We start from the raw sequence: 13,759 nt of genomic DNA, 5'->3' as shown, positions 1-13,759 counted from the left end.
GGTCTTAACGACCCAACAGAAGGTCCATCGTTGCCTCGAGCAACTTAAGTAACCTAAACAGACATAACGATGCAAGTGGGCCTAAGGCCCATTACTCGACCCAAGTGGGCCCACACGCTTGTGTGGCCCATTTAACCCAAATTTAGATATGGCTATGTGTACACCAAAGCCCAATTCATTAATAGTCACTTACCGCAGATTTTATCCGTGTGGGCCCATGAGTCAATTGGGCCCACACGGCCCATTTTGGCCCATCGAGGCCTAAAACAACCTAGGTCATGTGCACGACATGACAAGTCTATCTACTTCCCGTTTAATTGCGAAATTTACCCATGCGGGCCCACAGGCCCATTAGGCCCATATAGCCCATTTTACCTAAAACTATTCACGGTTGTACGAACGATGTAGCCCAGTCCAAAACTTACCACATAACATACATTTTATCCGTGTAGGCCCACACGACCCAGTCTGACCCCACGTGGCCTAGAACGGCCTATGCCATGTACGTGACATGACAAGTCCAACCATATTCCACCTAGTAGCTGATTTGACACAAGTGGGCCCACGGGCCTATTGGGTTTACTCGATCTATTTCATGGCCCAAGTGGCCCACTACGGCCTAAGCCCACGAATTATCTCATCGTGGCCTTCCTCTTCGTATGCCCACGTTTCGTGAGTTCAATTCACCACACGCGCGATCACATGCTCGTATGGCATCATAGGCCATATTTTTGGCTTTTCGACATTTTGTCGATCTACAGTCATAAGTTTTGGTGTACAGTTACACACCTTGCTAACGAAAAGGCGCAGAAACCCTCGAGCACAAAACCTGGATTGAACAAGCGTGGTCTAGCCCACTAAAACTATTGACAAAATCGGATAACAGCCCCTTGATAAATATCTGCGTTCAAACGGACCTATTAACTATTACCATATGCGCAAGTAACTTGAACCAAGTGCAAAGCAACTTACTGAAATGTGGTACTACGAAAGGCTGAAAGAGGTATTCGACCTGCAATGGCACACCCAAAAGTATACCTTAAATCGAGGTACCAGATGGGACAATCGTTCCCCAGTCAAAACAACCACGAAGGGGGTATGAAGAATTCGGCCAGTATCACAGAATTAAGAGCAGAGGATAGGGGGTATTTAGCCAGTGTTAAAAGTGAGAAAAGAGAATCGGCAATAGAAGAGAGAAAGAAAGATTGCCCAAAAATCAAAAGAAACAGAGAGGGAGAGAAGCCAAGAATTGGCCAACGGAAGAAGAGGGAAAAAGTAGAAAAAGAAGTCAAGGAATGTTTGCCAAAACCGAACCCAAAAACACTAAGGTAATCAACCTAAGCACAAAATGATAAGAGGAGAAAGGAAAAATGTAACAAACCAGAATCGGAAAGGTACCCGAACAGAACAATTGCAGTTATTCGGCTTCGAAAAACAAAGAGTAGAAAGAACCTCAATGAAAAAAGGTAAAAACCGAAAATGAGGAGAAAAAGGCTTGAAACGTCAGAAAAAGAAAATCGAAAGACCCCCAAATGACCCTTAACGAACACGGATCTTAGAAGAAATGCCTAAAACTGATTTCTCCCAATGTCTAAAGACCAATTTCGGCACAACACTCTCCTCCCCCTTCAAATTTCCTATTTTTCCTCCATAAATCACTCCATAATCCACTCCCTGATTTCCTTTTCAACCCCTTCTTTAATTTACTCCTCCAACAACCCATTCAAATTCCTCAAGACCCATCCAAACTTAGAGTCTCCACCAAACTTAAATACAAGCCATCCCATGTAGCAAAATAAATACTTCTTTTATGCTGCACCAGAACTCGAACCTTAGACCTCAAGGTTACTCTATACGCCACCTTGCCACCACACCACAGGCTCCTTTTGTGATAAAAATCGTCCATAATTAATTATAAGACCTACGTGTTAGTGTCCAGATTCACTTAAGAGGAAAAACTAAAATTTTTCTAGAGCCTAGATTTGAACCCAGGACTTCTCCAACACTCCTCAGGACACTTAGTCACTGAAGCAGGCATTTATTTGTGTCATTTCTTGCACAACTAACTACTTACTTCAAGCCTTCTCACTGTTCCCCTGCTCAAGGCCCATTCCTTCTTGGCCCAAATTCGGGGCGTTACATTCTGTTTGTATGTGACTATAAGGTAGGTTATGTATTATATGGAAGAAGTGTTACTAGCAGCACTGTTGCGACTATTCTGGAAAGTGTCGTGAGGACACAATGTTGTGTGTAGGGTTGGGTGGGTGCTTTATACCCCACGTGGTGTGTTAGGACTGTAACACCCCTTACCGTGTCTGATGTCGGAACAGGGTACGAGGCATTACCGGACTTAATCATTCACAAACATGCAAAAACTAGGCTACAAAATTTCATTTGTATAAAAAATTTTCATACACATGCATAATGTCCTATACACGGGCCTACGAAGCCCTAAACATGCATTAAAAGTAGTTAGGTACTAAACCAATAACCTTAGAAAGTTTTGGGAAAAATTAGAAAATTTTTCCATGACATAAAGTCACAAGCTCGTGTGGACACAGGGAAATGCCCGTGTGCCTTTGACACGCCCGTGTCCTCAAACCGTGTAACTCTATAACTATGACGTCAGCGAAGAATTTGGACCACACAACCAAGCCACATGCCCATGTGCTAAGGCCGTGTCCCCAACACGGTTGAGACACACGGCCATGTCTCAGCCCGTGTGGCCAACACTTAGGCTATTTTCCAAGCCTTTAAGTTGCCCTTAATCCTTCACATCTTTATTTCCATATTACACATTTAATTCATGGCCGTGACCATTTATATTGGTCATAAAACATTCATCATGCACATATGTCATAACACCAATCATATATGGCCAACAAGCATAATCACATCACAAGCATTAGAACATAGCATAGATAGATAGGTTCACAAGCCATAATCAATATGAGCCACCCTTCAAGGCCATATACAAATAACTCAATAAAGGCCAATACATTTGGCTATTCATGTTAACACATATCATAAATAAATAAATAAATAAATAAAGTCCCTAGACATGCCACTCACTTGAAGGCGCTTAGCATATATATATATCAATATTCCAAAGGTGATGGTTTGATAGTGTGGTGCTGCCTCCGACAACCTCCAACCCCGAGCTAACCTGTCAACACTAAAGAAAAGGAAAGGAAAGGAGTAAGCTTTATAGCTTAGTAAGACCGTACGAAATTAATAAGCAATTTATCAACTTGCTTCTCAAGGTAATACGACAATATTTACGCTTTTGCTTATTTTCAAGTCAGGTTGTTTTCTAGAGTTACAGTCACTAAATTATTTATATCTGGATCTACGAAACTCAAATTTAAGTTATTCTAATTTTCACTGAAACTAGACTCACATATCTTCTTTCCATAAAATTTTCAAAATTTTTGGTCTAGCCAATAAGTATAGTTTATTCTTTAAAGTCACCCTTGTTTTGTTGTTCGATAGTTCTGACCCCTCTTCACTAAAAATTAATTATCTCCTAGTACGGGATTCAGATGATGTTCTCTTTTGTTTATTTTGAAAATATACTCATTAAGGATTATAAAAATATAAATTATAACCCATAATTATTTTTTTACAATTTTTAATGATTTTCCCAAATTGTAATAGGGGATTTCAGAATCATTCTGACTCTATCTTGCAACAATTCAAATATCTCATAATATGAACTTATTTTGATTACACCATTTCTTCTATATGAGACTAGACTAAATAAGCTTTAATTTCATATTTTATTCAGCCTCTAATTCGGTTTTCACAATTTTTGGTGGATTTTCAAATTTGGAATGCTACTGCTGTCCAAAACTGTTTCAATGCTAATTTTACCCTTTCATAATTATCTTTAAATAGGCTTTCATGCCAATTAATTTCTCTTTTCATATTCATTAGGCCATAAGGTGAAGGGATAAACATATCATGTCCCAATTTAATTCGACCTAAAATCCTCACACATAATCATCCATCAAATTTACCACATAATTATACACCATAGGTATCGACCTAATATTTACAAGGTCGTCACAAAGTCATTCTCATAGGGATGACTTACTCATTTACATTCTTACCAAAAGTCCAATATACATCAAGCTCATCACTCATGAATTTTTAGTACATACCTGTACCCTTTCAACATGATCATAAACATAGCTTACTCATTTTCATTCCTTACTAATCACACAACATACATTGAGCATGTATTTCATGAATTTCATGTAAGTATCTGTATCACTCACATCATGGTCATAACCTCTCTTATTTTGACATAAACCATAAATTTCCCGTTGAACCTTTTGGAATACTACAGGATATTCAATAAGCCTCAAGCATAGGGTAAAGTGCCGACGCCATGTACCGAACATGGTCTTACACTGGCTCACCCATCAAAGTCGATACCATGTTCCAGACATGGTCTTACACTGACTCTCGTATATCGAGGCCGATGCCATGTCCCAGACATGGTCTTACACTGACACATATCAAGCCGATGCCATGTCCCAGACATGGTCTTACACTAGCTCTCATATCTCGAGGCCGATGCCATGTCCCAAATATGGTCTTACACTAGCTCTCATATCTCGAGGCCGATCCCATGTCCCAGACATGGTCTTACACTAGCTCTCATATCTCCCTAGCATCATGGCATGAATATCTGATCTATTCCTACGGTTCAACCGGGAGTTTCTCGTATTAATCTTATCATACATTACTCATAGCCACATTCAAACGTTTTATGCAAAATCTATCATTAAATGCATAATAACGATAAAGTTGTAATATTTACGCACATCTTACTCGTTTCAATGGAATATCATATTCAATCAAATTTCCAATGTATTTAATCATCACATAAATGTTATTAACATTTAGCATCACTTTCTCATACTTAATATCATCAACATATAATTCAATACAATCATAACAAGATAGATTTCAAGTATATTAACAATAACATGGATAATATGCTTATTTAGTCACACGAACTTACCTCGAATGCAAAAACGGATAATTATTCTCTTTTTGTCCTAAACCACGTACTTTCTCGATTTAATCCTGAATCTCAATTTTCTTGATCTAAAATAATGAAATTTAATCATTTAATCATCATATTAAATTAAGCGTTCCACAATTCATACTTTGGCAAAATGACCATTTTGCCCCTAGACTTTCACAAAAATTATGATTTTGCCCCTAGGCTCATAAAATGATTTTTATCAAATTTCCTTATTAGCCAAGCCTAGACCAACCTTTATTACTCTTGTAGCAACTCAAAATTCCAATTATTTCACACAATTCCCATCCATTTAACAAATTTTACAAAATGGTCCATATTAGGTGTTTTCATGAAAATCCTTTTACAAAAGTTATTTATTTAACAACCAAGATTCATTTTATTTCATAAAATTAAGAAAAAAAACGTGAATACTCTCATGGAAAAACCCTAGACTTTCAACCATTTTGTAAAATAGTCCCCTCATTAGCTAGATTATGCTATACGGGTTCCAAAAGTACAAAAATTATCAGGAAAGGCCATCAAAACCACTTACTTGCAAGGGATATAAGTTGCTGATATTTTTGAGCTTTCAAAACCCCCTCTTTGCTGGTATTTTTGGTGGGGAAGAAGGAAGGTGAAAGATGATAACTTTTTTTCTTTATTTTATTATATTACTAGTCAAGTTAGTCACTAACATTTCACCTAACTTTGACCCTACAATATTTTTGTCTCCTTGATCAGCCACTAACATATTTATGGTCTATTTACTCAATAAAAACCCTTAATTTAATGTTCTATAGCTATTTGACACTTTTAGCTAGTAGAACGAAACTTTCGCACTTTATGTGATTTGGTCATTTTTCAAAATTAAGCAAGCAATCGCTAAAATTTTCATGCGCTCATATAATCATGCTATAACACATAAAATAACATTAAAAATAATTTCTCCAGCCTCAGAATAGTGGTTCCAAAACCACTATTCCGACTAGGCCCAAAATCGGTCTGTTACAGGGATGGTCAAAGTTGGTGTGTAGAGGATGGGGATAGGATTTATATATATATGTATATATATATTTGCATCTGTACTATTCTAATACAATTTTGTATTTAAGTGTATGTTTATATATGTTCAGCCTTGTGATCAACTCTGAATTTCCTTAAACGTATGGGTTACATACTGAGTTTTAAAAGAAAACTGGGTTACATACTGAGTTTTAAAAGAAAACTCACGCTTTGTATGTCTGATGATTTTAGGTAACCCTTAGATTTAGGCAGGTCGGTGCGACGAGAGCTCGATTTCGTCCATGTTGCTGTAAAACTTTAATTACTTGAATTTGGCTTATTTTAATTTTTATTTTGAGAGTTTTGTGTAATTTGGACTCCCTGGACTTTTGGGATTGTTTTTGGTTATAGATTTTTATTTTGGTTTTCTAGCATGACGATTGATGAAACGGTTTTTATAAAAATGACTGCTTTTTTGAAATTAACTGTTCTGGTTTACCAAAATATAACGTTTTATGAAACTCCATTGTAAAAATATTCGATTTATTTGAAATATGTAAATGAACAATGATTTTAATTAAACAAAGTACGACCAAACGTTTTCCAAACAAAACAGGCTTACAAAGTAACAATGGTTTACGATGATTTCAAAAAAAAGAAAGAAGTCAGATTTATAACTTTCCTTCGTAACACTTCTGAATTCGATCGTAATGTCTAGGCCGGGTTTGGGTGTTATAATAATTTTAATATATATGTATGAGATGATCCACAATGGATCGATTAAAAAATAAGAAGTGTGGTAATGAGAAAATACACGTATTGTATTGTTCCATTCACTTCTTTAGGTTATTTGATTGTTGTAAGAAGTGTGGTAATGAGAAGGTACATGTCTAAGGTTAACTCTAACAATGAAAGACTTGGTTTTTAAGTGGTCAAATATGACTGACCTCCCATTCCAAGGACCCTACCTGATGCACGATTTACATTCACTTCTTCGGTTTTTCCCTTAAGAGAAAAACTATTAAGAATCAAAATTGTTTGTTTTTATGATTGATTGGTTCTTGTGGATAAATGAATATGAATATTATAAAATTGTCGTAGCATGTTGTAACAATCCGATTTTCAGTGGTGTCAAAAAATGGTGGTTTTGAAACCCTATTTCTAACGAGTGAGTCTGTAAATATTATTATTTAATATTTACGAGTTTATTTTAAATAACATTAAATTTTGGTTTAAAAATTTTTATTGAGTTGATAATTAATTAAGGTACAAGTGTGTCACACCCGAATTTTTTGAAGTAGATTAATTAGGTGTATTCCTACCTAAGCATTTAAATTATTGTTGTACTTATTTGCATTTCATACTAATGTATTTAAATTGTTTTGGCTAAGCATTAAAAATTTTAAAAAGGAAAAATTGCAAGTGGTAGGCCCTTAAGTATAATTATATGACCGGCCATTATATGAAAATTTGGTAGCATTTAAATTAGACTTGGTATTTCAAACTGAGAGTGGATTATGGGCTAATTTTCTTTAGCATGACCGGCCAAGGCTTAGAGGGAATTAGTTGAAAATCAACAAAGTAGTTGTAGTTCAAGAGGAAATGATGTCATGTAGGTAGGTTGCTTAAACAATAGGAAAGTTGGTGTATGCATGCAATGTCGTTGGTGGCCGGTTGAGTGGGGTGTGTATGATTGTTTTATTTTATATTTTTTTTTCTTGATTGTGAGAAAGGGGGAGCCGGTGAAGGTGGGAAGAAACATTTCATATTCTTGATTGAACTTAAAAAATTGACTTGGTGGAGTTCCTTCACGGTGAGAAAGTTAAGGAGTGAAAGAGGAAAAAAATTGTTTATTTCCGCCATTCTCTTTGCTGTTCGAATAGAGAAGGAAGAGGAAAGCTATGGCATGTTAATTTTGAGCTCAATTAGGAGCTGGTTCCTTACGAAATTCGGTAAAACATCCTAAATATTTCTTTAATCTTAGATATCTTGTGGAAATGGAGAATTGGGGAAGGGAAAAGTTTCCTTCCAGCCGTTTATTAAGATATTAAAGTGTGAAATTTAACCATGCAATGTTGTTAATTGAAATTCTTATGTGTTGATCATGCTTCCTCTTCAATTAATGGACTGATTGGTGTGTTTTAGCTGAAGGTGGCAGCAAGAAGGGGAAAGAAACCTCTCAAGGGTAGGTTTGGCAGCTGTTTGGTAAGTTCTTTCGTTCAAATTTAGTAAAATATCTATGTTTAAAATGTGTTTAATACATGCAGGAAGATTCGGTTATATGGGTTGTTAAGCAAAAATTTGTAGCTTAAAATACATGATATCGTTACCAAAATTCTGCTGTTAGAAGTGAAAGAAAAATTTGATAAATAATGTACAAGTTGCTGTTAGATGCTTATTGTTTCAGCATGTAATTGTTGTAGGGTATCGTGCAAATACTTAAGAGTGCAATTTTTTTTTCTGCTGCTGTTGTAATTGAGATAAATGTTGATTTTAGTCAGTGTTCGAAAGAGTAATTTGGGGTCTGAACACTGGAAATTTCAGCATTTAAATTCTCTGCTTTAAGCTAATTAAACCATGTTGTAAATGCAACAATAGCATATGTGATATACAAACTAGTTAGTTGATAGTGAATTTAAGATTTAGCTGTCCGAATGTGTTAAACTCACTGTGTAATGCACTATAGATAGGCTATTCTATTTATTAATTGTATCTGCCGAATTGAGTTTAATTTTATTTGTAAAAATTGATGTTGTTATGCTGTTATTGGTGATAATTAAGCTGTCCGTTCTGAATAGTATTAGAGCATGTTTGGTTGGGTGTATTGGCTATGCCAATACACCCCTAATCGGTGGGCCCCACTTAAGCTCCCTTTATTCCGTTGTTTGGTTCATGGTAATTCTATTACGGGTGTAATCCATTACTGCCCTAATCGGTGAAATCCACCGATTTGTAATACAACCCTTTTGCTCAGATTAGGTGCTGCATCCAAATCCCTCCCTGTTTTACCCTCCCACTTCCCCATTCCGTCGCCTCTTCCTTCGTTCTACCTTCGTTCTACCTTTGCCTCCCGATTGGCTTCCCCATTCCTTCGCCTCTTCCTCTGTCTCTCAACCTCTTCTTTTCTTTTTCTTTACAACCAGTCACTCTTTCGTTTTGCCTTCTCAACCAGTCGACCTTTTTCTTTTCTTTTTCTCTGTGTCACTCCTTCGATTGCTCTCAATTGATGGGTTTCCAGGTTACTGCTACTGAAAGGTAAAGGTTTCTAACTCTCTTTTGCTCTCAATTATCCTGTAATTGTTCTAACTCTCTTCTTCTCTCTGTACTGAGTTTTAATGGCTGTCTTGTTAGTGTCTTCTTCATTGCACTTTCAGGGCCTGATCATATAAACTTCATCGAAACACGGAATCTTTTGTTTCTTCTTCTCTTTTGCTGGAGTTTTTGCTTTAATTTTCGGTAAAAATTTCTTACTAATCTTTGATTTTGGTTGTTTTCTCATTGGTTGATCTTTACGACCCTCATGGAATCAAAGACCTAAAAGTTTAAAGGGAATTTTCCTTACTTTCTTGATAAAATTCAATTTAAAACATTCCAATAATTTTTTCCACCTTGTGATTGGTAATTTTCCACTTCTTAATTCTTTTTGAATAATTGAGTTATCTACTTCGTTATTAGATGATTATTGTTATGATTATTTGAAGAACAGCAACTTGTGTACATGGAGTTTATTTTGTTCTAATTGCGTGACAGGTTTTCGATGCTTAGTTGCATGTTAAACAGAAATCCAGAATGATCCTATCAATGCAAGAAAAGTCACAGTTTATTCCAATTTACAATCATTTTTTTCTTTTTCTATGTGTGTTTTTATCTTGTTAGGATTAGACTTGCTCATATTCATTTTCGTTCAGTATGTTGTTTTTGCTATTAGATTTTCATTTTTCTGGATTGTTCTTTTAAAAAATGAATGATTTTGCCTAGTAATCTAATTTAATTTGTGTTTTTATGTTATGGGGGGCTAAAATGATTAGTATTCTTCTCCAGCAAAGAGAATGAAGCCAGAGGTTTCTTCGTTGAATCCCTGTGCAGCATCATACATACCACTTGCCAAAAGGGAGGGTTCCATAGCTAAAGATATTAAGGCTGGAAATGAGTCTGCTTGGTTTGATCCTTCCTCACGTAGCAATGCTTCACTTGAATCTGCAATCCCTGGCATTGGAAACCACCTGGTTGCACTGAAAAGCGACCCTGGTCATGGTTCTTTGATGCAAAATCAGGGTGAAATGAGTGGCGAGCAGATTATGGATGAGGAATTCGACATGGATTTGGAGTATCTTCGCATGATGTTCCCCGGTTTGTCCAATGACTCTGTTCTGGATGTCTACATGGCTAATAATGGAGACTTAGAAGCCACTATTGACATGCTGAACCAACTTGAGGTAAATTTTGCCTATCTTTATTTTATAATTTATATAACTTGATTGTCTAAGTGGTCTTGCTGGATTCGTTTTCTATATTATTTTCATCTCGAATGTTTCCTATATTATTAGCTCCTCTTACTGTTCCATCCTGCAGATTTCCAAGTGTCCCTCTATGAAAGTGCTAGTAGTGAAGTAATTGAATTTATGAATAATTTTCTGATGTTGTGGGTAACATATTTCACTTGTTTTTAACTGTATGACATCAAAGAGTTAAGGATGTTAGTCTGCATTCAGGCCTATTTCAGCATAACCATGGTTTTTCTTCATTTGTTTTAATCCTCCCTGTGCAAATGATAGAGACTTTTCCACCTGTTTTTGTCTCCCACCTTTTGAACTTTCATATGATTTTATACATTGATTTATGTCAATGATTTCTCCACATATTTTGTTCTTATGGATCGTATACCTTCAGATGCTTTTATTGTTTTTATTCACCTCACTTTCAGTTTAATATATTATAACTGAGGGTTGTGTAGTGTTATCTTGTTCATATAAATTTGTTTGGAAATTTACCTATTCTATAATGCCATTAATAATGTATGCTAATTTGAATATTGGGGATAGGATGTTTTCCTCATGCTGCTTGCTTCTTGTTTACTCATTGTACGGCAAGTTCTTTCTTTGGTTTCATTGGAAGTGATTTCTGGAGTATTTGTGATTTTGATTCTTGAATTAGTTTATGGTTGGGATTAAAAAATGCACCTTTTTGCCCTTATTTCAGTATTCATGTACATTGGATAGTTCTCTTTGTTAGATGTACACTGTTGAGTCCTCTGACACTTTTCCCGACACATTGGATATCGGTGATATCTCTGAATTTATCTCTTCAGCAAACTGTGGTACTCTTAAACTGAAGAATGTGGCAGGTGAAACCGGCGCGTCTTCATCAGGCTCTACAGAATCAGCTGTTACCTCCTGACTGACATAATCAAAGGGGTTTCAGTGTTTCTAGTTTTAGTTGTATCTCTCAGTGGATAAGAAGTGTACACAAGTAGGGTTCTTCTTCAAGGTTGAGAAATGTAGTACTTTGCTTTTAACACTTGAAGGGTTTAACATTGGATGTGTAGTTGTATGCTGTAACATTTGTTTGGTCGCTCAACTTTTTCTACATTTGTTTGGCGATGGAAGAGTATTTGTTTTGTTTATGCCTTTGCTGGGGGTTCATTTTCTCTATATAATATAATAACTTATATTAGAAGTAAAATTGTATTTTGCTTTCTACTAAAAGAATGGGCAAATTAGTTCGTGTACGTAAGATTAAAGAGCAAACTAATCTTTTTGTTAAAAATTTCATCTATTTTTATAATTAAAACCGGTCTTTATATGTCGGCATGAGGTACACGTGATACATTACATGAAATTGTCTGATTATTTTTATTGTTAACAATTGATCTTTTTACATAGTTTGTGATATATGCATAAATGAGGTGAAATTTATTAAATTTTATTCACCGAATCTATCAATTTTCAAATTTGGAAAATCAGTCGACTTGCAACGACTTTTTGGATAGGATTAAACATTCTTGGATTGAGATATTTTCATAGTGTTTGGAGATCTCTTAATATAAGAATATTAATTATTAAGAATTTTATTAAATTATATATTTTAATTATAATATATTTAATAATAATTATGTTTAAATATGATTAAAATATTTATTATTGATATTAATAATCTTATTAAAATTTAAATAACAATAACAATAATAATTTACCAAAACAAATTTCTGCTAATTATTAAGAATTTTATTAAATTATATATTTTAATTAAAATATATTTAAAAATAATTATTTTTAAATATGATTAAATTATTTATTATTGATAATAATAATCTTATTAAAATTTAAATAATAATAACAATAATCATTTACCAAAACAAATTTATGCTAAGGGTATTCTAGTCATTTTAGTTTTTTCCATTATGTTATTACACCTCTATTCCATTCAACCAAACACAAGATTACTATTACGCCTCTATTCCATTACATTCAACCAAACAGTTGATTTGCTATTACACCTCTAATCCAATACACCTCTAATCCAATACAGCTCTAATCCAATACACCTCTAATCCAATACAGCGAACCAAACGCACCATTAGTGTCCGAATTGGAGACGGTGGTGCTGATTTAATGACTTGCAATGTTGATGATTTTATACAGTATGTAATTATAAACCCCCTCAATCTGACCCAATTCATCGGGTCTGGATCTTAGGTGTTATTTCACATAACATTTAGCAAAACTTTTAAATCAGTCAATATGTACACTTGACTTAAAACATTTTTCTTATTATTTAATCTAAAATTTCATTATTAAAGAAATAAAAAATATATAAAAATAAAATAATACATCAGACTCATCACAACTTATTACAACACAAAAGTTTGCTGAAGCCAGACTCTTTAAGGCATAATCCCACTATACACCATTTTTCCTAATAGCCCACTGTATGCATAATAACTCGGGTCGCTGCTTCTATTAGAATTAAATAATCCAAATCCTTATTTAAATAAAATACAGTGGTAAAATAAAATAAAAGTAAAATCCATATAGAACTACACTTTTTTATTTTATTTTAGAATAAGGTTTTTTAAACCTTATTAAGCTCCATCTATTTTATATTGATTAGGATAAGGTGTTTCAATCTTACTAGAATATGGCTTTACAAGCCTATAAATAGACATAGTCTATTCCTCTTATAATTATCTGAATTCGACATAATGAATTTTCTTCTCTTCTGCCTGTGGTTTTTTTCCCGAAAGGGTTTCCACGTAAAATCTATGTCTTCTTTATTTTATTTATATTTTCACAAATTGGTATCCGAGCTTCCGGGTAGTTCATCTCGATCACGGTAATGGCATCTTTGAAGTATGAAATTTCGCTATTGGATCGCAACACGAGATTTACGTTGTGGCAGATTAAGATGCAAACAGTTCTTGCGCAGATGGATCTGGAGAATGTCCTGCTAGGGATAGATAAGATGCCTTCGACATTAACAGATGAAGAGAAGAAGCGTAAGGATCGAAAGGCATTAACACAATTACATCTGCATTTGTCCAACAAAATTTTGCAGGATGTGATGAAGGAGAAGACCGCCGCTACATTATGGAAGAGGCTGGAACAAATATGTATGTCGAAAACTCTAACAAGCAAGTTGCATATGAAGCAACGTCTTTATGCTCATCGTTTGGAGGAAGGTACGTCTGTACACGAACAATTAACAGTGTTTAAAAAAATT

General features: G+C 34.8%; 1 protein-coding gene across 17 annotated transcripts; it reads left to right on the top strand.

Annotated features, from left to right (window-relative positions):
• Positions 1-7,548: 7,548 nt before the first annotated feature.
• Positions 7,549-11,663, top strand: LOC107896298 (polyadenylate-binding protein-interacting protein 5). 17 transcript variants are annotated; one of them, XM_041081762.1, is made up of 5 exons: positions 7,549-7,992; positions 8,192-9,295; positions 9,415-9,496; positions 10,082-10,476; positions 11,273-11,663. In XM_041081762.1, exons 4-5 carry the CDS (start codon positions 10,090-10,092, stop codon positions 11,435-11,437), a joined length of 552 nt encoding a protein of 183 aa, XP_040937696.1. In that variant the 5' UTR covers positions 7,549-7,992; positions 8,192-9,295; positions 9,415-9,496; positions 10,082-10,089; the 3' UTR covers positions 11,438-11,663. The 17 variants fall into 17 exon arrangements, with proteins under 17 accessions (XP_040937696.1, XP_016676966.1, XP_040937700.1 ...); XM_016821477.2 differs by having other exon boundaries at positions 7,551-7,992; positions 8,186-8,245; positions 10,069-10,476; XM_016821484.2 differs by having other exon boundaries at positions 7,621-7,992; positions 8,192-8,245; positions 10,069-10,476.
• The last annotated feature ends 2,096 nt before the right edge of the window (positions 11,664-13,759 follow it).

The sequence above is a fragment of the Gossypium hirsutum genome, chromosome A11, assembly GCF_007990345.1.
Source record: "Gossypium hirsutum isolate 1008001.06 chromosome A11, Gossypium_hirsutum_v2.1, whole genome shotgun sequence".
NCBI lineage: Eukaryota > Viridiplantae > Streptophyta > Magnoliopsida > Malvales > Malvaceae > Gossypium > Gossypium hirsutum.
The sequence above is the reverse complement of the archived record's forward strand: the minus strand, read 5'-3'. Positions and strand labels throughout refer to the sequence as shown.

Coding starts and splice junctions, on each gene's coding strand:
- LOC107896298 (XM_041081762.1), top strand. CDS start 10,090: ATGAAGCCAGAGGTTTCTTCGTTGAATCCCTGTGCAGCATCATACATA. Junction 10,477..11,272: donor ACATGCTGAACCAACTTGAG/GTAAATTTTGCC, acceptor TCTCTTTGTTAG/ATGTACACTGTTGAGTCCTC.